Raw genomic sequence first — 24,989 nt, forward strand, 5'->3', positions numbered from 1 at the left:
TCGTTAATGGGAGACCCTGCGGCTGCACATTCAGACAGTTTTTGGAGAAGGGTGTTACAGGGACAATAAGTGTTTCACTGGTCGCCTGACAGGAAATAGAGCATATGTCCCCTGTCCCACTCCTTAAATCTCAAGGAGACCGTACATGAACTGATTTTCTCACAGCATTCCCCCTCCAGTCAACAGTCCTGTGACAGAGTCATGCTGACAGTGATACAGAGGCTGAGGGGCACTTTGCACAACCCCTCCTCCAGGAACCCAGAGTTACACCATCACAGCAAACCCACCAACCTCCCCCCTCCCACTAATCTGCCTCCACAGTGCTGAATTCCTCTATTCCTTCTTTTTCCCGTCGCCTCACCCGCTGTCCAAACAATCAAACCCTGGCCATAATAACCCACCCGTCTCTGAGGCTCATTGTTTTATTCAAAAGGCTCCATGTGGTTTCTCCTTTTTTTTAAAATTCATGATTCTCGTCTTCTGTTTCTCTCCGGTTACTTATTGAAAATCCCGCTCAACTTATTTCTCTGTCTGTTGCTGGAGACGTGCCACCATGAATCTAAGGTTGAGAGCAATTGTTTTGCATGCTGGAATCCAACTGCACATTAAATTGTGGAGAAAACGTGTGTTATGCAACTCCATGTGTCCAAGTTTACATGTCGGGTTTATGACTGATGCCATCTGTAAGAAATTACCCCAGGTTTCAAAATAACTAACTTCAAGTTGAAAGGGACTATAATCCTTTTTCAAGATTGCAGTGTTGTTGAATGTTGCCCTGGGTAAAAATTGGGGTTTCCATCTGTCTCTCTCCGTAGTTGCTTCACAGTACAAAAGTGTGGTTGTAATGCCCTATTGGGAAGCAATCAAGTCGTAGTGTTTATTCTTTTTCATTTGGGTGGGGTATGGTTGTGTGGCCTCTGCCTTTGAGGGTCTTAGTCTGGCAAACCCAAGTTTTGTATGGGCATTAGTGCAAAGGATCAAAAGGCAGGACTGGTGTGGGCAGAGACTGAGGTGTTTGAAACCAGGAGGCCAAGCGTGAAAGAGATGAGAGAGGGAGCGAAGCCTAGAGTTGGCCCAGGATCAGTTGCCATGCAGCAAAGGAAAGATCATCAGGACTTTGGCCCACTCTCCAACTGGTATTTGTGTATTTCTGTGTGCTTCACCATCTTAACAGTTAACAGAAGCACTCACATTTACAAATATCCAAAGATCCTCCCCCCCAACACCAGGTCAACAGTATTTCCTGTCATCCAATAGGGATGGGACAGCTACCCTGTCTGTAACTAAGCTCAAGTTCTTTCTGCTTGGTTTTGGATATGCTCCCCATTCTCCATCTTTACCCCGAGAGAACATGCCGTTTTGGGTCCGTGCCATTCATTGTAATCTCTCTGGTTCCCCTTCCTCTACTCGACTTCCCTTCTGTTCCTACTAAATTCTACAAACAAGTTGTGTTTTCGATTGGATGTTTGGATCCCAAGACCATAGTTCACAGTTGTTTCCTTAAGGGTCATCCCAGTGCATTACGCTGACACATCCTTCTTCTTTCTCTCTTATTCTCTCCTTAACTTCCTCGTATAGTGTTTGCTTTGGAAAGCTGCCGAGCGCGCAGGTGGTAGAAAGAGAAGAGGCTGATGGGAAAACGGACTACCCAAGGTTAGCCAGGCGGTCTTCACTAGAGGATTAATTGTGTAAGAGCCATGTAATGATTGCTGGCATATCTCCTGAGCAAAATCCTGTTAGTCACTGCACATCAGTCAGGCTAAGGTTGAACATGTTGTGTGTGTGTGTGTCTGTGTGTGTGTGTGTGTGTGTTTGAGGAAGGAAGGCGACTCTGATTACACCAGTATGCATGACCAGGTGGTGATCTAACAGGTTCCGTTGTCTCAGGATGCTAGCTCCCTCCCACTGTGTTCAGGCAGTCAGATAAATAAATGTAGGTGATAGAGGAAAAACCACTCAAGTAATTAATTATATTTATAGAGCTAAGTATTTTACTTCAATACATTTTCACTACAAATGCAATGATTGATCGCCCAGACAAAGAAGAGTTATTTTACTGTGACTGGCGGTGGCGTCTGTGTATTGCTGGTTGTATGCTTGTTACAGGCATGCATTGCACGATAGGTCGCGTGACTCACACGCATCACAAGCATACACACAAGTGTGAGCTACACTTATGCCACCATTAATGTGGAATGATTTTTTTAACCATAATTGAAGAAAACACAAATCACAACTACCTTTAAGACCAAAGCAAGGCCTCAAAGATCAACCCAAAAACCTTCAGAACAACAAACGTAGACAATTCAGAGTCGTCCTCCAGAGGATGGATTTACATTAAATATTGCTTTATTTCATTTGCACTGAAATGCTGTCCAGTAACCTGAAGTGCTTAATTTTGACTTTAATTTTGAGATTTGTTTGGTGCAGTTTCAAATGTTGTCAATGAAAGTCTGAAAAAAAAAGAAAAAGCTTTTAGTTCTAGTTCTAGTTCTAGCAATGAAAATATTTTTCTTCTATACTTTATTGATCCTCTTGGGAAGTTCCCTTGTGGAAATTCGAGTTCTCTGCATTAGATCTAGCCCAGACGGCCGGTGGGCAGCTCTAATACATACATACACCCCCCGGGGAGCATGGTGGGGTTAAGTATCTTGCTCAAGGCTACGTCGCCATGTAGACTGGGGCTAAAACCACCGACTGTGATAAGTGGATGAAGCTTTTACCATTTAGGCCACAGCTACCCAGCCCAACTGTGTGTGCGTGCTGTCAATTATGGGTCAGTTTCTGTTACTGCTACTATTTTCTTCACTACAGCATTTTTCATCACGGTACAATCAATGTTACTGATAAGTGATGTAAGCACATGGATGGGAAGAGTTGCTGAAATTCACTACAGACCAGACCATCTCATTCACCAGCGTGGCTGCATCCGTCGCGTTATACTCTTTCTCATCCAGGAACGGCGCCATAAATTGTGACGCAACTTTTCATTCCAAGGGTTCCATTTTATTTAAATATCAGAGCTTCTGCAGCAATACCTTAGCTTAGGAAATATTTTTTATAAAACATTGACTGTAAATAAAATACAATTTTAGCATTGGTGCCTGTAGCACCGCATTATGTAATAACACCGCAAACTTTATTCCACTTTCATTTGTGTTAATGCAGCATAGATGTCATTTTGGTGGTTTATTACATAATGCACCAAACTATTACATTTTCTTCATAAGAAAAGTTTAACATTTGCATTTTGTAATAACTGGTGCACTATGTTACAACTTATTACAAAATGCTGCAAACTTTATGACATATTCCGTTCAAGAATTTTGTTACAAAGTGCGGCAAGTTATTACAAAATGTGCCGTTATCACATAATGATGTAAAACGTTATTACACTTTCACATAATGCGGTGTTATTACATAATGCGGTGTTATTACATAACAGTGCTACAGTGCCAAAGCCAGAAGCCTTACAGATTATACTGTATGTTGTATTTGTACAGTTGCTGTTACTGCTGGGATGACTCATTCTATATAAACTCACAACAGAGTTTTCTTCCTTTGAGATTGTCCTGCGGGAGGAAAGCCCCTTATCTGCATACCCCCTCTCCTTTTCTTTCTTTATACTCTATCTCTCCTTCCTCAGACAGCAGTGAGCAGCTTATTGAACACAGATGATGAATGGGAGTGGATTGATGGCAGATAGCAGGCCGCCTCTAATTGACACCGCTGTATCGCTGCATCTCTACTCTCTGTATTCTCCTCCTCCTGCTTCTTTTCTTTTCACAGTGCAGCAATCCATTAAGGCTCAGATTAGTCACTCTTAAGGAACAGTATGCCCCTGCATGATCTATTATAATGAAATAAACCCTGAGGGAGATTGCTCAAGGGCTGTCCTTCAAGTTAATGTTTTTGGAGGTATTGATTGTCTTGTACTGTACTGTTGAATTAGGAAGCAGGAGTTTCTGAATTTCCTCCAAATGTAGTCAAACATGTACAAGACTGTTAATACAATGTACAATGCAAAGCTAAATATGTATTGTCACTGGAATAAAAGTGCGGCCACATCCATTCTGGACGTTCAGTCTTTGTCAGGCTTTGCGCATAAAGGTGAGTCTTTCTCGTCAGCGATTGTCATCGGTGCCAGCTAGACAGACATTAAAACATTTTCAGTCAACTATTTTCTTATTGCTTAGAAGCCTTTACTTTTTGTCTGTTTTCCAGCGGGGAACTGCAAGCCGGTGGGTTGTGTGTGAATTGGGAAAGGGATTGTCAACATAAGAAGTGCAAACTTTTGACTGATCAGAAGGACTGAAGATCAATCAGGGCTGTGCGGGTTTGAAGCCTAACTAGAGTTGGCCAATCAATGAAGAGCTGTTCACCAGTGTCTTCAAAGATGTGAAGATAACAAGCAGTCTGCTGCCACATGGTGTTGCATGTATATATACAAACCACATTTGTTATCAGATTTCAAAGACACTGATTTCTTTTCCGTCAAACTTTTAAATTTGTTTTTTCTGTTGTTTATATGCTTGTTTAAAAGAGAAGGACAGGATTTGGCTGTAAAACCTAACTGTAACCTGAAAGCAAGCTAGACTACCGCCTCCCATCCCAAAGAGTATTGAAGATTGATTTCATGGGATGTTGCTCTATGCAGTGTTATCCGCTTCAGTCATCAGATCCGTTTGGAGGACGGGCAGAGCTCTGCGGGTGAGGCAACCCCCAAATAAAAACCTCTGGATCAATGCTAGCATCATAACAATGAAAGAACTACTTCGGCGACAAGGCACAGGTTGTACTTCAGCCTTCTTCAGAGCAAAAATCCCTGTTTGTCTGACACCTCAGCCTTCCCGCTGCCAGTGGCTGAACAGAAGCAATTTAACTGGCCAGACTCTTCAAGCTCTATTCCCCTCACCAGTTCCATTCAGAGCATCTTAGTCCCAACAAGATAAACTATTTGATGTCTTTGTCTTTGTCATTTATTCCATCCGAGGAACAAATTAAGTGTGTCTTTTCTCTAGTTAAACCAGGGTCTTAACAGAAAGCCTCACCTGTGTTCATAAAAGCTTGTACTTGGTTCCAGGTGTCCTTAATATGTTTTTATGATCCTTTTTGTTATAAGGATAATATAACTCTTACATGCCGTTGCCTGGGGTGATGTGGTGCCATGGGTGCTTTCGTAGATTTTAGCTGTAAGAGGATTTGCCCCTTGTTCATTTTGATCCAGCTGCTTTTAGCCTGCAGCTGTAACCTGGATCTGCAGCTGACCAATCAGACCTTAATGATCACAATTCTCCCATTGGCCGACACATAACCCTTCCAAAAGATTAGCATGTTCTGAAACTTCCATCCTGTCCCTTTCCACATTCTCTTTCATGCCGTCCTGTCGCTTTAGCGTACATCTGCCTGAGATCAGCCATTAACTCACTGCGCTGCACTTCGTCTGCCCTTCACTAAAGGGTATCCCTTCCCGAGTCTCCTCGACTCAGAATCAGCATCGTGTTCCTCCGGGAGCCGCAGACAGCCGCGCTATCCCACAGCCAGACAGCTTTTAATCAGTTATTTAGAGGCTGTAATGTCAAATTCAACTCCATTCTCCCTGCGTGTTCACAGAAACAAGAGGAAGTAAGCAAAGACTAAAGTGAATGAGAGACATCGCATCGAGCTTGCATCAGGAAGGAGGTTTATCAGGGAGCCTCAGAGGCTTTTTCTGATCACATATAGTGCAGTGCTGTTTTTATGTTTTCACCTCTGAGGTCATCCACTGAGCCAGAAAAAAAAGGAAAAATCACTTTATTTGTCCAGATCTCAGAGAAGCCACTGTGAGCGAGTTCATACACTAGTCCTGTACAAAAGGAGGAAAGCGACATCATGCGTATCGGTGCAGTATCACATATACATACAGTACATTTGTATTGTAATAGCTCAAGTATTATGTGAATCGAACATTTGCTCTTAGTTCTTTTTATTCTTTGTGGAGCCCTCACAAATCGATTTGGCACTAGGATAATAAATATTCCGTCCATTTTCATATAGATAGACGATAGTCTCGTCTACAGCTGCTTCGTCCCAGCTTGCTGTAGGCGAGAGGCAGGGGTACACCTCGGCTGTGTCGCCAGCGCATCGCAGGGCCACACAACCATTCACACACACACTGTGGCCAATTTTGGAAGTACATTTCAACTAAATTGCATGTTTTTGGCTAAAAGATAAATTCAGCACAGACAGTATTGAAACCCAGTTCCCTCTATCTGTGAGGCGAGACTGAAACACCACACCACTCTCGCTTTTGGCAGCGGCGGGATTTGAACCCACGCCATCGAAATGACTGGAGCCTAAATCCAGCGCCTTAGACCACTCGGCCACACTACCACAGCAGTGCGACAAGGAAATCACAAGAAGTGACGAATAACATTGGTGTAGCTGCCTGTAAAGTAAACTCCAGCAGCACATGAACTCCACCAGTTGTAAACTGAGAGGGGCTCATGTGTTTGGTTGTAGCGGCACACGCGTCTGGATTGGCTCTGAAGTCCGTCTGCATGTACGTGTGTAACCAATCACCTTGTTGAGCTGTCATGGCTGACGTGTGTAATGTAAGAAGGTGATTGTTTTTGAGAACTCGAGTGGTGCACAAATGTAAAAGTCGCTGCAGTGAGAAACGCGGGACGTGATCTTCTCCTGTTCACCATTAATTGATGGACCTGTGCATCATTTGTTAAAGAAGGAAGCATTTAAATATGTTTCTATATTGCTTCCTGAATTACGTCAAGCAGATCAGACTTAACGGGTCATTTTGTTAAAGTCTATTGCACTTATGTGTGAGTGCTTGCTTAAATGATTTACTTTAATGATAAGAGAGGCTGCTTTAAGTAATTATAAACAGTTGAATGTGTTCAGTAATGTCTCTGCAGCTAACATCAAGCTACATTTAGCAGTAACATCAGAATGTTCATGACTCTTCTAGGCTAGTGCGTTTCTATGTATGCAAAACAAGGGCTCAGGGATGTTTCTCAGTGGAGACATGGACGTGGAAGCATTTTGGTATGCGGGGAAACAAATCCTAAACACAAGGAGTGCAAACTTTTGACTGATCAGAAGGACTGATGATCAATCAGGGCTGTGTGGGTTTGAAGCCTCAGTAGAATTGGCCAATCAATGGAGAGCCGTTCACTTGGTAGCGTCTCAAAGGATGCGAAGAAAACAAGCAGTCTGCTTCCACACGGCTTCACTTGTGTTTAAAGAAGGCGCCGCTGCTAACGACACTAAAACACACCGGTTTGGAGGAATTGATCAGAAATAGTCAGATTGGTTCATTTTTATTTCACCAGTGATCAACGTTTACTCACAGGAAACAGATCACGAGGGCCTCTGTCTTCTGATCATACATGTTTACACTGAGATTAATTGGGGTCAAATAGTTAAAATCAACAAATGGCCCTATGTACAGAAACATATTAGTGCATTGTCTCATTTGCAATTAAAATACACACAATAAAAGTCTAGTCTCCAAGCCTCTTTTTTCTCTTTGAAGAAAATGACGTTTCCATGACTGCCATACTCAAACTCTGCCCCTCTCCTCCCTCTCCGTTACGTGTGTGATGCCCTCTCTTGGCGCCATGCTGTTTGGTTATCAGTGATTGCCTCAAATGCATTCCTTTCCCGCTCCATCACGTTGTCGCATTCATTCACAGCGGGAGGGCTCCACCGGGGCGTTGCCTTTTGAGCCTCTGCCTTCATACAGTGGCAAGCACACACTTCTCACACGTTCACACAGGGTCAGGTGGGGTTTGAGGGACTCGACTCACTTTCATCCATAGCCCTTGGACACATTCTCTTCAAATCCATGGCCTCCCAATGAAATATGAATGAAAACCAGTCCGCCAGGCTTTTCTGTGCCTTGGAAGAAAGTCAAACTGAATTTGAAGTCTCAAGAGGTGAAGAGTTGAGGCTGTGCTACATTACTTTGTTTGGATATAATCAGGGCAAAACAAACCACGGGCGTTCAGGACTAGAAAGTAGAAAATAAATATCTTTGTTTTGTAGACAAGCCTGGATTTGTTTTGAGTAACTTTGCTTAAAGGGCTTGTACTGTGTATTGTTTAGACAACATAGAACTGCATTGTTTTATCATGATCAGCACTATTAGCACCAGTGACCCTCGTGCATCGTATATTCAGGATCACACTATAACCTTTTCTTTTGCCATTTGTTCATTTACTTTCATAATTCCATAACTCATGCTGTTGTGCCAAGTCATTAATCAATGGAATAACACAGCCGTAGATAATTGTCTCATTATCTGTGTGGATGAATTGAATATCTCCAGCAAAGTTAGTCAGTAAATAATAGAAGGGATCATTTATTTTGAAAATGCTGCCTTTTTATTTCATATTCTACTGGCTTTGGAGTGATTTTCATTCTGTTTTCTTATTTCAGTATGATAAACATCTGCCATTCTTCTAATCTCAGTGTTTTTACTGCTGCATTATTCTGCTTGTGTTTGTTTGTGGCACTACGTATAATTAATCCCCTTCATTTACAATGTCAGTTGCATTCTATAGGAATTAGTAGGTGCATTGTATTTTTTAAATATCATGTCGTTTATCTCGTGATTTGATAGATGTTGTCCCTTTTCTCTTGACGATGTGAAATACCTGGAAGATAAAAATCTAGCCGTTGCTTCCTCTTTGTTTGACTTCATTTTTGCCTCTGTCTGTGCAGGAGCAGAGCCCCAGTAACGCTACATCCCTGGCCATGATGCAGGAGCCGCAGGAGATGGTGGAGGAGACGGTCACCATTGAAGAGGACCCCGGCACCCCCACCTCCCATGTCTCGGTGGTCACCTCCGACGATGGCACCACACGCCGCACAGAAACCAAGGTAGGATGGCACAATGCTCGCAGCTGATTTGGAAGTAAAATAAAATATTGAGTGGTGGTGCAGTGGTTAGTAGCAAGTCGCAGCAAGTTTCGGGTTCGATTCCTTTCTGGGCGGAGTTTGTACGTTCTCCCCGTGTGTGCGTGATCGAGCGGTTTGTCTGTTTCTGTATAGCACCGTAATACGCCGGCGACGCGTGCGGCGTGTAACCCGCCTCTCGCCCGTAGTCAGCTGTGATAGGCTCCAGCAACACCTGTGACCTGCTAGGCAGATCAAGCGGCTGTAGACGACACGATTGAGCTCGTCTCGTCTACAAGAAAATGGATGGAAAATGGACATGTGAGTCTCGCTGTGGCAGAGAGGTCTCCGAAAACTCATTGGCGATAAATGATTTTTGAAGCATTTAATGTTCCTTTAAATTGTGGTTATGGATTATCGCTTCCAAACTGCACAATACCAGAAGTCTACTCCCAGACTTCCACCCTAAAGAACTCTAAATCCCATAATCCTTTAGCCCTAAGTGGCTTCATCTTCCTCTCATGACTTTTCATTAATGTGTAATTATATCCGGACTCCCTGTGCTTTCCTTGTTTTGTGCTCGTTAAAAGCTCTTGTTGATTTGTCCTTTGTTGTGTTTTGTTGTTTTTCTTAAAGTACGACTCCTCCCACCACACTCCCAGTTTATGCACCAATCAGCCATAACATGATGACCACCTGCCTGATGTTGTGTAGCTCCCCCCTTTTGCAGCTATACAGCTCTGACCCAGCGAGACATGGATTCCAATATGTCTATCAAGTGGTTCTGTTGCGTGTGATACCAGGTTGTGAGCAGGAGATCCTTTAAGTTGTTGCGAGTTCTGATGCTCACGTGCCCTTCGTCAGCACGGGCATCCTGGATGAGCTGCAGCAGCTCTTCTGTTGGATATGACAGCCTTGCAGTCTACAGATTGCCCCTTGTCAAACTCACTTCTAATAACTTGTTTGTTACTTCCACCCGCTGAGATTAGACCCGCTATTTTTATTATTTTTGTTGCCTCTCTCATGAATTATATCAGTGACATAAAAATACAAAATGCTGCTCAGCACCAGCAGCATGTTACACGGGTTCACTGATCCAAAGTGAATTGAACATTTAAACATATTGTTTATTTTGCCAACTTTAGTTTTGTGTTTTAAAATTCATAAAAACACAACTCCCCAGTCTTTTTTATTCGGATGGATCTGCAACATGAAGCGCGAGTCGGAAGCTCTTCCTTTTAGCTTTTGCTTTCTGAGACGAACCCGGGAGGATAAGCGGACTGCTTGGGATCCGGCCGTAGATGTGGATGCAGCAGCTGCAGGCTTCCAGTGGAGTAGAGAGCTGTGTGGCGCCGCTTCTCTCGGGACTGTGAAACTGTAATTAAAAAGACTGGTCTAATCCCTCATCAGGGAGGGCCCATTGCCCTCCAGCCTGTTTGCTGCGAGGGGATTGGCCATACACACACTCAGTCACACTCACTTGATTTTATGCATTCACACACAAAACTTTGCACACAAGCATGCAGTAAAACATTACACTAATGAAAACGCTTCGATGTTGAGTAAGGGAGGGGCAAGGATGCTCCTCTATCCTTCTGGGAGGGTTTTGTTTTGGGAGTCACTTTGAGGAGAAAAGCAGATTAATATTTGACTTGAACTTGCAGAAATCATGTCTAGGTAGCGGCGAACGTCTTTCTCGCTTCCCTCTTTGTCTTCTCTTCCTCGCTGCATCTCTTCTTCCTGACTCACTTTCATGCGTTGTCTTTCACCTGCACTCCTTTTCCATCTCCCTCTTCATTTCACAGAAACTCACAGTTTTATTTATGTTCTTATCTTTCCTTTTGCACCAAAGTCTTGCCATGCTGTCTAATGTTAACTCATTTCTTTCCCTTTGATGGTTATCCCCCTTCTGACTGCTGGAAGATGAAACAGCGCAGAATCTTCCATCTTCCTGAATTGCACGCCGAAAAGTTTTTAGGTGGTAAACATGTTTCTGGCTGACTCTGTAGCAGCAGCATTTCTTGTTTGAATACTGAGGGGAGAACATAAATAATGGTAGCAGGGCAGAGCGACTGCATGCGAGGGAATGACAATGAAAGTGACTGGAGACATGTTGTACACAATAATGCATTTGTGTTACAGGGTCAGGCTAAGTTTAAGCTTACAAACTATGAAAAGCTGATTAGCTGCTGGTTCTTTCAATCAGGTCAACTCAAAGTGAATTAAACTTGGCCCGCAATGCATGTATGGCTCCGAGCACAGGTCACTCAACAAGGTCAGCATTCATCCTGCTCTGTCCCAGCATGCCTTGCATTCCCCTGGCCATCATCCAGCCATCTTTTCCTGCAGGCAGACATCTTTGAATGGAGCAGCAGCTATGTCGGAGGCAGAACTGAGCTGACCCCAAAAAAGCAGTATTCCTCCCCTTTCTATGGGATATGAGCTAATGAGAGTAGAGGCAGACCACACGAACAGAGGAGACATTTCATCACCCCGGACACACTGGGGGGAGCCAACCACCGGTAGGCAGGAGAAGGTTTGCAGGGTGCAGCTGTTAGGAAAAACAACGTGTTGCTGATTGCAAGAACTGACTGTTACATTTGTTTCTTTTCTTTTAGATGGCATCTTTTGACTTTAAGCAGTCTTCAACAAAGTGCCCGAGTGCACACAGCCATTATATGAACATTACCAGTATGAGATGCTGGTGTTTTACCTGTGAAGTCCAGGGATAAAATATCAGGGCGGATCCGTGCGTGTCATCAGGAAACCATACTGTTTCCTGAGTTCTACCCATCCCTCCAACCCTATCTCATCAAATAGTTCAAAATCAGGTTCAATCTAGGCCTGATTCCCACCCTTTTCGGGGCAGAACCAGCAAAGTACTCTGTGTTCCCCCTCCCCCTGCCTGCATCCCTCTTCTGCTAACATCATTAAAGGCCCACATTTGGTATTTTAGACCCTCTTGCTTTAAAACCCAACTTGCAATTTTGACCCCCGTCATCATCACCAACACTCTTTGGATTGTTTGGACTGGGAGGCTTCGCTCTTAACAATCTTTTTAAAAATGTGAATTACTACCTCACCCTATCCCACTAACCCACAGCCACCAAGTTCATTTAAGTGCTCAATAAAGTAAATGCCGCAGTGGTTGTGAAACCTCTTACAGTGCAGTAAACTGGACTGTTTGACGCCTGCTGCCTTTCTCTCCGCTGTGCACAGATTGGAAAATGACTAAGGCTCGAGTCTCACTGCCTGTGAGCTTGTGAGACACTGGCACACATACAGTTATATATTATTTCACACGGCTCAGATACTCCATTATTTTTAGTAATGTTTACCCATCTTTAGGGTATTCGATACGCCCCTTTTGAAATGGGTCTCTCACCTCATCCCGTTTCTCCTCGCATGGTGGTTCAGTGCCTGGTGAACTTGAGCAAACATCAAACAGCATTTGAAATCTGTGCTGGCTCCTTCTGCAGCCCTTGCAAATTGTCTTAAAAGCTGTTTTAGCTGGGTATGTCTTCGGGGGGGGGGGGTAATGTGCACTCCTCTCAGCTCTGAAAAGCAAAATAGAATAAAATGCAATGATGATGGATGGTGATAAAATAACTGCATGCATTAAAAGCAAAAACACATCATGACTTATTATGGTAATTCAAGAGGATGGAAGGAAGCTTGTGCTTCCAAGGTCATACATTTGTATTTACTATTATGAATCAAGCAAATGAGGTCTTCGCCTTCACAGACAAAGGTGGATTATTCATTAATTAGTCTGAATATGGAGATGATCCCTGGCATTCCTGAAATAGGCTTTGTTATGTTGCTCACGGTCGGAGTCTAATTTACGAAACAAGGCCATTGAAAGTTTCTATTTGTTTCTACCGAGGTAATGAGGAAGCTTTGATAAGCAAACAATTTGTTTGCACTTTTCCTCTTGGCACCCTCATCTGTAGAGAGAGTTAATGCTTTGCTGTGGCGATTCTGATTAAAATCTGAATTATGACATCGAGGGGAAAGTAAATAAAACATATAATAATTGCAAAATGCGGTGTTGAAATGAAACCCATCAAAGCTGTTCTTCCATTTCCCAAGACACTCAACGTGGCAATCTCCACATCCAGTGGGAATGAGCCTCCCTCTAACGCCTTGACAGGCACAACACAAATTGCATCAGACCTGCGCCCCTGTAGATGACGATTAATTTTCATCAGCCTCATTAATTGTGAAGATGAATTTATAGCCGCGGACAAAATAGCCAATTATCAGCCGCGGCAGAATTCACTGGGCAGCAAATTGGTTTCTGTATGGGCAAAGAGCCGAGGGAGGGCGCCTATAATTCTTCTGTCAGACAGCAGAGAGAGAAGTTATTTAGCTATAGGATGAAGTAAGCATAGGCGATAGAAACATGCATATCCTGCTGCTACATTGTGATGTTGCTTGACTCCCTTGGGGAGAAAGAATTCAAGGTCCAGTGGAGCTGGAGCGTTTTAAAACGGCTCTGTTACGGTACGACGTAGGAGACTCAGTCTACCGAGAAACCTAAAGCGTACTACCATCATTTGCACACTTTAGACACTGACAGTCTTACGACAGATTATTATGTGAATGTTTTTCAACTTGTTTACTACAAGCTACAAAACAACGTTTGTTTGAATCAAGGCAAATTCATGAGCATTTTTCTGCTTAGGGTTCAAAGTGCATGAAACTTAGTGACGGCAGCTAATATCTTTGTTTGAGAGGCAGCATAGTTTTCTGTTTGCACATCCTAATCATGATATTTTGACACTTTTTCTCTTTCCCTCTTTGTCTTTACAGGTGACGAAGATGGTGAAGACTGTGACCACGCGGACAGTACGCCAGGTGCCCCTCGGACCGGATGGCTTGCCTCTCCCTGAGGGCTCGTCACCACTGGGAAGCTATACCGACTCCATTGATCGGCGCTACATGAAGAATGGGGGCGACCGCTTTATCACGCCTCAAGCAACCTCCACCCTGACACGCTCCTACAACAATTCCTTCAATGATTCGTATGGCGAGACACCCGAGAGCCAGTACATTCGCCACTACGGCCTGCACGATGGCTACGCCGATTTGACAGACAACTACGGAAGCCTGTCACGTGGAGTCAACTTCCGGCCGCCACGCTACCCATACCTGCCCAGCAGCTATCGGCCGGAGAACAGCTACACCCTGCCCATTCGTAAAGATGACTATGGCCACGTGGCTCAGCCCCAGGTGCCCATGGGCAGCAGCACTGTGGATCTGAACCGCTCACAGCCAGAGCGCTTCCAGCCCGAGCCATATGGCCTAGAGGATGATCGCCGCAGCCTGGGCCCTGAAGAGGAGGAGCCATATGAACTGGAGCCTGACTACTCCACTGCCAACAGACGAACCCTGCAGGGGGCCAACCGGGGTCGCACTCACCGGGAACCTCTCCGTGATGGGCCTCGAGTCAGGTGAGGATAATTGCGAAGAATGTAAGACAGCAGACTGCAGTTATGCAATCTGTTTATTCTGCTTAAGATCACAGATATTGCAGATAGGAAAGATTTTCATGCAGCAGTACCTGGGTTTAATACTTGAAGACGTTGCAGGAGATAACGGTCATAAAGACGGGGGCACGGCCACGCTCTATACATGAACTTCTTTTTTGAAAGGTATTTCTTGTTCATATGCGAGAGTTCAGACTTTGACTTTACATGATTGGATATCAGGCCCGTTAAAATGAGTGGGCGTAAAGACAAAGTGTCTTGTTTCCACCATGAAAAGACTACATTTGACTTTGCACAAGTAAACAGATGTCTCCTCTCCGTGAGCAGCCTGCTTCGGAAAGGAAGCATGGAAAAGCAAGTCTTTGATTTCTGTTTTCCTGCAGATGGATAGTAAACAAGTGTTTGTGTCAGAGGTAAAGAAGCGGGGATGATTTGAGATACGATGAAGGAGGGAAAGGCGAGTAGACAGGATGGAGAGAGTGGGAGAGGATGGATGGCTCGTCAGTTTTCCCTCATAGCCTGTCCTTTTGGCACAGCCTGATCACAGAGTGAATGTTGACCGTCATGTAAAAAACTGCATTTTTGGGGAGTGTGTTAAAAACTTTTCTTTTGACAGACGTTTTTAGATGGGCATCTCCGATTCCCTTTCAATTTGTGGGAAGATGTTTGGAGGGGGGGGCCTTGCCAGAAGGATTTTGGAATTAGAGTCAAGTGTTTGAGAGGACAGAGAAAGACGACTGTTTGTGTCAAAGGTGATGTTGAACCAGTCTCTGTCTTTGTGTACTTCTGACTTTACTTTGACAATTACAGTATCTTTCCCACACACACTCATAGAAATTCACATATTCCGGAACCGAGTCACTCCCCATCTGCCTGGTGAGAGGTGCTTGCTGTGACAGGCAATTTGTAATCTGCCTTACATGTGTCACAACACTGCCCCAACACATACATCCCTTAGTTAGTTCAGACACACACGCTAACCACGCACGCACTGACAGCTGCTTACATGAATGCCCAGCACAAACATAAACACAGACACACACACACATTTTTAGCCTATGTTGACTGACTGCTGTCTGGCTAATTGCAGCAGAAAATAAATATTTCCTTCTCGCATCTTTCTTTCATTTCTCCTCTGCACTCTCATCACCGGAAACAAAACACCCAAATGTCAGAGTAATACAAGGTTTATTTTCTCCACAGAAAAATCTATCCCTCCCAGCGCGCCCATGCAGGCTTCCCTGTGTGCTCGCACTGCAATTAGTATTCTACCAAGTAGCGAGCTGTACAAGAGCTGTAATGAATCTAGGAATTAAAACGGCTTAATCGCAGTTTATCATTCTCAATAATAATCCAATATATATATATTTTTATGTTATGTTATGTTATTTATTTTCATGTGTTAGCAGTAAGCACACATGTCTATGTGTCGGGAATGATAACGCGTGGCTTCTTGGAGTTTCTATGAACATGACTTTTTGGTAACTTTACTCTTAACACAGCTGTAACGCTCAAATGGGTGATTAATGGAAGGAACAAGGGGAATAAATGAATGGAGACACGCAGGTAATCCATATAGGTTGCATGAGGTCACCGCATGCTGATGATGGTGATAAATGGAGTATGGATTTTGAAACGCGTTGCACAGAGTTTTGTGCGGCAAATTCGGGAACATGTTTTGGTCTCAGTTTCTGAACAAAGTTAAGAGCAGCACCGGCCAGAGGACCCGTTTGCATGACTGGAAACGTACTTTTTTACAACTCTAATTGGTCATCCCCACATTAATTAGTTAATGCATGCTATAGCGCATGATAGTATATAATTTTGTAAATGAATCAAATCATGCAGCGCATCTATATTACCAATGTAATACTTACTATAGTCAGTCACACTCAGTCATTCCATTAACTGTGTAGGAAACAAAGATTTCTTGGTGTACTTAGGAGTCAGCAAGGAAAAGGACTCAAAGCCAGACCAAAAATGAATTCAGTAATTTTAATAGTGTAATGATAATAAAGAGGCTTTGCAGCCAGTCTGGGTTCAGGATAAAAAGCGTAGCTCGCCTAAAAATAAAAAGTCCAATCATTATCTACTCACCGTCTGGCAGATGGAAAGTGTGGTGATGTTTCTGGGGCTTCACAGCAGAACAACATTAGAGCATTCTCCATCTTCTCCATTTACTCCATCTTCAACGACTGAAGTTGGCGTAAATGGAGCACTGACAAAGAAAAAGACTGAATCTTCATTTTGGAGAGGCTGAAAAGCATCAGTGTGAAGCCGCAATAACAAACCGACTGGTATCTAGAACGGAGAAGGTGAGCAGGTTTGATGGGAAAGGACGGAAGGCGTAATAATGGTAAAATTAGAACCTGCTTTTATATCTATGGGGGGGTGTTTGTGCAGGATGGATTCTGATTCTGTGTAAAATGTGATGTTTTTGATGAGGTAGAAAGAAAGAATAACAATAAACCCAGACTTAATAATGTTACTAATCTAGTTTTATTCATGTGCCTGAGTGTTTTTCTTTTTCTTGGCGTAAGCACATTTAGAAACAGACGATGGCTTCCTGGCACACCTTTGACTAAGGTACATGGAAAAAGCATGAAGAGGTCAAAACGTCCAGCAACGTTCGTGAAGCACCCTGTAACTTTAAAAGCATCATTCGTTAGCTGAGCAGTGAGTTTGTGCTTTGCTGTAAAGTGGTAGCAACAGCGGCGCAGAGGGAGGGAGAGGCATCCGCTTTCCCTTAATTGCTCCTTAGCTTTTACAGATAATGAACGTGTCTGTCTCTACTGACCTCCTTCTGTCTGCTTGTGAATACATCTCACTTCATCTTCTTCCTCCCAAACCCATTCTGCACGTGTGTGTGTGTGTGTGTGTGTGTGCGTGCGTCCTCATTCCAGTGATTAATAGCTGCTTTTGAACTCTCCCAGACTACAGGGGCATCTTTAAGCCAATCTCGACTGACTCACCTCTCCTCCGGTGACCGGCCGTGCTGCACCCGCCCATCTTTATCCGGGGATCACTACACACATGTACATCTGTAGACACACACACCTTCATAGTGACTTGAACACCCCCCCCCCCCCCCCCACCCAGCCCCCCCCCTCCTCCTCCACGATACTGCCGAGAGACGTCCAATGGCAGTTAAATTTTACATCTAATGTTTTACTTACCGAGTGTCATGTTTGAGGTTTCTCAGAATCCTCTCCTCAATTACAGACAACTGATTGATGCCTCTCTCCCTAAATTGAATTTAAATAAGCTATGATGTCAATGGATAATGACAGGCTGAGAAATTAGAAAGCGGTAAGACAGAAACACTCCAGCTCCCTCTGTCAACCATTTTCCTCTATTTTGTGTCTGTCCTACAAAGACTTTCGTGCATCATAAAACAATTATAGCCCATAATTCAGAATAAGCAATCTGCTCAGCAGAGACAGCCAGTGAGAAGCTCATAAACGCTGCAGCGATGTGTACATATGAGAGGCAAATGTCTTCTTGTGAATGTCTAATTCTTTTCAGACGATCCCCTTTTATGGGCCCGTCGAAGACGAGGGTCAGGCACGGCCGCAAGAGGAAAGATGATGAAAGTAATTGTCAGAAGATGAAGGGAAGAAAGAATAGTGGGATATATCTACACTGTCTGTTTACCTTGTCTTCTATCCTTTGTGCCTCAGAATAAAAGAAAAGTGCTCACGCCTCTGTAGATGAGCGCTCAGATGCGCAGCAACGGCTTGGACATTAAGCAGCTCGATTTCCTCGAGGAGAGCGATCTGTTCTAATCACGGTCACAGCATTGCGTCTTTCGCAACCGAGCCCCTTCACCTACCATGAGTATCTCACTCCCTGTACACACAACGAGGACAATTTAAATGCAAATCCTGACAGTCCCGTCACTCAACCGGGTAAAGCCTGCTTCATCAAAGGTCCAGTTCAAGGGGCGGTAGTGGCTCAGTGGGTTGGGCCTCGGGCTGGGAAGCAGAGAAGTCCACCGGTTTACTGGTTCAAGCTGGTAGCTGGAGGGGGCCAGTTTTACCCTCAGAGCACTGCCTTGAGCAAGGCACACCCCCCAATTGCTCCAGGTGCGCTGATCATGGCGGCCCCTTCACCCTGTGCCCTATCCGCATGCTCTTGGGCCCCTATGCATATATATGCATGTGTGTGTGGTTGTTTCAATGGGCCCTTGTACACGCCTCTTTTTTGGTTTTAGGAAGTGGTCATTGCTTTGCTAATGAAAGCCACAGGATATGATGTGTTAAATATATTTAATCTTGGCTGGGTTAGCCATGACTTGCCACTACTAGTGTGTAGCCACCTTCCAATGCAATGCAGCCTCACTCGTCCCGTCTCTATTAATTTGCTGTCCATCCATCTGAACTGGGTATCTAGTTTCTCAATTCTTGTCCTTTGCAGGACCTTTTCTCCCGGTTTATTTTTGTATCGATTTCTCTGGTAGTAAAATGTCATAAACACCAGTATGTTCCTGCAACAATTGTACTGAGGAATACACCAGAGATGAGGTGAGATGGCACGCAGAGCCCTGCCTCCCACCCTCACCACTTGCCCGGGAAGAACTGTAAAAACACACCATTAACATAAAACTCATTAAAATTGGAGCACTGTCTGGAGTTTCCTGCCAACCACCAGTGTTAGTCGCCATTTCGTTTCACCACCAACCTGCCATACATCAAAGGTAGGGACAGGAGGCCAGCTGGATTCTGAAAAGAGGGTAAACAAGTCCCTAACGGTGGGATGGGTTTGGGTTTGATAAAGTACACGACCCTAATTAAATTCCTCCCTGCGTCCCACCCCATGTCCTACCAGATTTACCCCATCGTGTTTGACGACTCGCTGGTATATCTTCAAAAATACAAATAATCGTTAAACAAGTTTTTTTATATATTTTTTTCATTAACAACTGTTCTGTCAGACTCCCCAGACTCCGTCCTTGGAGTTGGCCTTATAAGTGAAAAAATTGTTCCTCTGAACCTCAGAAAGCTTCAAGTAAAATAAGTAGCCTGCACTCCAGCAAGAGATGCTCCGTCATTGGAATTCAGCGGCTCGATTTTCCTTCTTGTTCCCATAGAGAATATGATGACGCTGCTTTTGGTCTAAAGGACCCCTGGAGAGCAGAGTGTAGCTCACAGACTCTGAGAGGCTTCGGCAATAGAGATTCATCGAAGGCAACTCCTTCATAAAGCAACTTTCCTCATCCTCCCACGGCAGACAGCGCTTCCGTCACCAAAAATAAATGCAGTCCAATACAGTGAGCCCCCCCCCCCCAAATCTAGCGGTAGTAATGTAGCTAATGCTATAAGAGAAGTCCCAGAGAGATGGCCATTGGCTTTCATGGACTGTGAGAGAGTTTATGGCAGTGTGAGCAAAGGGAGTCATGGAGGCGTCCTCATAGTCGTCCCTCAGGGGACAGCACAGCTCCTTTCATCGCTGCCAAGGGAACAGACGTCAAACTCCTTCCTCTGAATATGGTGGCTTCCTAAAAAACTCTTCACAGGACTCTCCTTCGGAGTTTTTCCTTTGCTGTTTCTGTCATCTCTGTTCCTTTTTGAACCACCTGTTTGCTGTCTGTGGAATGTTTTCCTGTCTCTCAATCACTCTTTCCAAGACTACGTTTGTTCATATCTGACATGTTTGTTGCTGCCACCTGACAGGGAGGAATAAAACGTTGAGTTTCGCTTGCCATATCACTCTTTTTTAGCGCCGCATCGAAACTTTTGATGCCAAAGGCACAGATTTACACAGATCGTGCGGCTCCTGCTGCGGCAACGGCCCGTCTGCGCGCTAGTTTTGCTTATTTACACTGGAAAATATCACCTAGTGTTTTATATAGCGTGCCGTCTGTATGCAAAGAGTAAGAGATGTATAAGCAAGAAGCATATGTGTCTTGTTTGACATTTGACATTTTCTGAACAATGGATTTATACAACAGCAGCATTTATATGCCTGCTATATCGTGATATTGTCCTCAGCACAGAGGGGAAGACGTGTGTGGACCTCAAATCGCCTGCAGATATTTTTGTTTGCTTCTTTTCTTCTTTGAGTTGCGCTTCTATGTACGTTGTTTTGCTGCTAGCTGCTTTTCAAATCTCCAAGTTGTGGACATGCCATTGATGCATGCATTGATCTCTTTCCTGCCTCTACTACAGGCTCTGTTCTCCTCTACAGGCGTTAACTGTTCAGAACCACATTGACCCCCCCCCCCCCATTCCACATTTCTAAATTTTGTACTGAATGTTGAGGGACATTAAAAGCACACCATTCCCAGACGGTGAAAAAGGGTCGCATGTCTCCCCTTCATGTTCTGTCCCAAACTCCCTTTCTTTCTGTCCTTCATCACCCACATTTTTGCACCTCTTGTTCCACCTACATTTCCCCCCTCATTAGTCAGTGGCTCTCACCTCCCTTGGCATCTCTCAAAGTATTTCCCCTGACTTCCTAATTTTTTAGACAAATCTGTCTGAGTCACCCTCCATTTGCTTCATTTGTCTCACTTGCCCTCACCATCTTTTCTCTTCTTCCCTTCCAGAGGGTACCCAGACGAGACCATTGAGGCAGAGCTGACTGATGAACGCCACCCTTATATCCATGGCATGTATTCAGCGCCCCTTGCCCAGCCAGAGAGGGGAAGCATGGCCAGTCTGGACCGCATGGGCGGCCGGCGCTCACCATCCATCGACAGCATCCGCAAGGACCCACGCTGGCGCGACCCAGACCTGCCAGAGGTCATAGCCATGCTGGGCCACCCCATCGACCCAGTCAAGTCCAACGCCGCTGCCTACCTGCAGCACCTGTGCTACGAAAATGACAAAATCAAGAAGGATGTGCGTCAACTGAAGGGGATTCCTGTTCTGGTGGGGCTTCTCGATCACCCAAAATCTGAGGTCCATCGCAAGGCCTGTGGGGCGCTGCGCAACATCTCCTATGGCAAGGATAACGACAACAAGGTGGCCATCAAGAACTGCGAGGGCATCCCAGCCCTCGTCCGCCTGCTGAGAAAGACCAATGACATGGAGGTTCGAGAGCTCATCACCGGTGAGAATAAATACTTCTATTAATCTAGCAAACAATAGGCGATTGAAATGATTGGACGAGTCTCAAACAGGAAAATCGACCGGCTTGACACAAGATAGAGAAACATTATTAATATTCTCATGGATATGACGTAAACAAATCAGACACGTTTTGTAAATGTAGGAGGAACTGTGATGTCCTTATATAGTGGATGTTTGCTCTGGAAAACTTAGCTTGACAATAATTATCGCTTCCTGTCTTGGAATTTGTTCTCATGGCGTAACATCTATGTGCGTTATTCTGCCTTCGTTTTCCACATAGTAATACGTCAATGTCAGCAAAATATTTTACCGGCATCGTCTTAACCACAAAGTTAAGTCTCTCTCGTTCATATTCCACACACACACACACACACAGTCGGTAACACTTGGAGCAGTATTTACAGCGTGCTATTTTCACATCTTAGCCCTCTTAATTTATTTCATGAGGACTCGCTGAATTATCATCCAACAGTCCCGGTTTTTCCCACTCGCAGATGAAAATGCATTCAAGGCTGTAATTAGTCGTTGTTTTCATTCACTCATGGTGAAGGCCCTGCTGTTCTGGAGGTAGCTCATCTCACCGCACACTAAAAGAGAAAGCAATGTTAATGAGCTAATTATTTATTTATTTATGGTTGGACAGATGTAGTACACATATACAGATGAAATAGAGATATTGAAATTGAGAAATAAAAGCAGCAATAGTGCACTGAGCAATTAGAAATTGATGAATTGAGAAGTGGGAGGATTCTCCATAAAAGAGCTGGACACAAACATTGATTTAAAAAAGGCCATTAGCTGCAAGGTGTAATGAAATATACTTTAATTCTTTTAAGAGAAGCTATTGATTCAGAGTATGCAAGGGTTCCGCTCCTTCACCTGCTAAATGCCAGCTGGGGAATACAATGGTCTGCCAGAGCATGCCCAGATAATCCCCTTTTGTTTTCACCAAGTGAGAGAGTTGACCTCTTTAAACCACCTAAGACATGGGGGGGGTCACTTTTTAGCTAATTATATAGTGGAGGGAAGAAAGATTGCTGCGCAAACTGTCAGTAGTTGCTGTCATGTTGAGGAGATTTAGAAGGTTAATGAATGAATCTGGATAAGAGATAAGGGCTGTTGCTGGCTTCACTCCAGGGGTGCTAATAGTGATATTGGTGCCTGACGGCATTCTCACTGAACTATGGTTCTCGTGCACGCTGGAGTGTGTGCAGCGCTCCTGTGTTGTGCTGATGCTGCGCTGAACGCTGACTATGTTGCAGCAGAAATGATTGGCTTCCCATAGTAGCTAAAAATAACCCTGCGCCACAAGACAAGGAGGCCTGGATGGAGGGAGCTTTTTTTAATCTCTTCCTTCCTTCCCTTTCTCACTCATTATCTACCCTCCCTCACCCAATCTAATTTATTCTCTCCATCATTCGTTATCTACACTCTTTCTCTCTCCTGTCTTCTTTCCCTCCCCCTTCGTGTTTAGATGTTCATCACCAGGACTCCGTCCCGAGCCAGTGTGCCACACAGCCTCAGTCAAATGTTGCCAATGTTTCCTTTTTTTTTTTTTTTTATATTTAAATATAGGTTTTAAATATCAGTCCCTTTTCTTAGCCCGTGTGTTTTAATAGTTTGTTCTTGGAGTTTGTGTTATCCCTGAAAAAACCAGAGCGAGCTCTGTGGTCTAGAGGGCGAAGCCGGTGCTGTCAAAGAAACCAGTGCTCTTCTGTTCCAAGACGCGAGACAGACAGACGGCTGGCTCGTTTTTCTCCAGAGCTTTCTACTCCTCAGAGTGCCTCTATTTGCAAATATTTCTTATTAACATGCAGTATATTTATATTTTGGACTCTTGAATGCTTGTGTTGTTTTAATTTTATTTTAGATCATTTGGATAAAAATGCTGACTGCACCTGGTTACCATACTCAGATAACTCAGTCATTCATAAAATCAAATCAACATGATGAAAGGCAATAACATGTCCATTGTCATCGTCTGCTGAGTTGTTGCTGTGACAGTTGTCCTCCATTGGCAGGCACCCTTTGACCAGCTAGGGCTGGCAACGGGTGCCTGTATTTCCAGTAACGATTTGCTGCTCTGCTGCATGTGTGGTTTATAAAGTATCTTCAAAATGAAGCCTGGCAGGATCTGAATATCATACAATAAAGTAGCACTATGTTTCACTGGTGCATATAAAACAAAGCTGGCCGAGAGGATGAATTGTGTGTAATGCATTTATTGCAATAAACTGCATTAGTTAATTAATTCATATTTTTTAAGACGGTAACAAATGAGATCTGTTGCGTAACATCCTGTCATCTGCAAACGTCTCTGCCGCTCCGGAGGCAGCCATTGTTGTCCGGTGTGGTGAACAGGTGCAGAACCGGACTGGGCTCCGAGGCTTTGTGTTCACTTGTTATCTGCTGTGGGGTGTGTTGGTCAGCTGACCTTGGAGAGTACTGCTCACGCTTTGGTGCCCCCCCCCCCCCCCCCTTCCTTCACCATTAGCTCCAGTGGGTGGGGCCTCTTCCTGCATCACAAGGCTGACTGTTCTCTGGCAGAAACGCTGGATTGAACGCTGTTACATTCTCCATTGTGGGGACACTGCGTGGTCCAGAGTGTTAGGCAGAGAGAGCCGTAGTGCTTTCTGTGCCGTTATTGACGCCGGCACAAATAAAACATGGCAGCTTGAGAATCAATTAACCAAACGCTCCCATTAATAACGAAACATGTTTTTGTGTGTTACAAACAGTACAATGAACACTTTCAATTTATAGCCCATCAGCTGCCATTCATTCCAACCTGCCAATCACCTGTGGGACACTGATGGACAATGTCCTGCACTGAATTGAACTCTGATCACCGCCTAGCCGATCAAACTAACTGCATCGTAACCACCAGTCTGCGGGTTCCTGACTGGTTAGTCTCAGTGTATTATGATCTCCTCTCCTGTACAAAGTTATAGATCCAGTCCTGGATCTATAGCTTTGTAGATGATGATGTAGATTATATTGAATTAATTACTGAGGCAACATCCTGACACCCCTCCCACCATAATCCATGAGGAAACCTGCAGATACTATCATTAACTCTGTGTGTGGGTGTGTGTGTGTGTGTGTGTGCATGTTGGACACTTGATGTAGGCCTTCCCTCCTCGTTTCATCAACTGCTTTCTAGGTCTCAGTTCCCTGTCATTAGAACGAGTCCGTTCACTCAGGTCCTCTCCTCCTCCTCCTCCTCCTCCTCCTCCTCTCATGTCTTCCACATGCCATCTCCCCTTTTTTGTTCAAAATTGCACCCCTCCTTCTTTACCGCTGTGAGTGTGATGGATGGCAGAAGGGGCGAGGAGGAGAAGGAGGATGAAATAATGGTAATGGCCAGAACTAAGTTAATAGCCTTGCCAGAAGAGCAACATGTCTGCCAGTTGTGCCTGGAAAATTGAATTAGTCGTAGCCTCAGCTCCATTCCCAGTGCTCATCCCAGTCCCTATTGCCCTCACATGCAGGTAACAGAGGTGGAGCAAAGGAAAAGAAAAGGAGGAAA

General features: G+C 44.4%; 1 protein-coding gene and 1 non-coding gene across 2 annotated transcripts in view; one reads left to right on the forward strand and one right to left on the reverse strand.

Annotated features, from left to right (window-relative positions):
* Nucleotides 1-24,989, forward strand: part of arvcfb (ARVCF delta catenin family member b) — a 95,244-nt gene that overhangs the window by 30,030 nt on the left and 40,225 nt on the right. The window contains exons 2-4 of the mRNA XM_068738850.1: nucleotides 8,722-8,880; nucleotides 13,711-14,351; nucleotides 20,935-21,440. Coding sequence (XP_068594951.1) covers nucleotides 8,722-8,880; nucleotides 13,711-14,351; nucleotides 20,935-21,440 — 1,306 coding nt within the window. The remainder of the gene's footprint in view (nucleotides 1-8,721; nucleotides 8,881-13,710; nucleotides 14,352-20,934; nucleotides 21,441-24,989) is intronic.
* trnal-uag (transfer RNA leucine (anticodon UAG)) lies at nucleotides 6,291-6,372 on the reverse strand. Its single transcript has one exon. It is a non-coding gene; the product is annotated as a tRNA-Leu (tRNA).

The sequence above is a fragment of the Brachionichthys hirsutus genome, chromosome 4 (assembly GCF_040956055.1).
Source record: "Brachionichthys hirsutus isolate HB-005 chromosome 4, CSIRO-AGI_Bhir_v1, whole genome shotgun sequence".
Taxonomy (NCBI): Eukaryota; Metazoa; Chordata; class Actinopteri; order Lophiiformes; family Brachionichthyidae; genus Brachionichthys; species Brachionichthys hirsutus.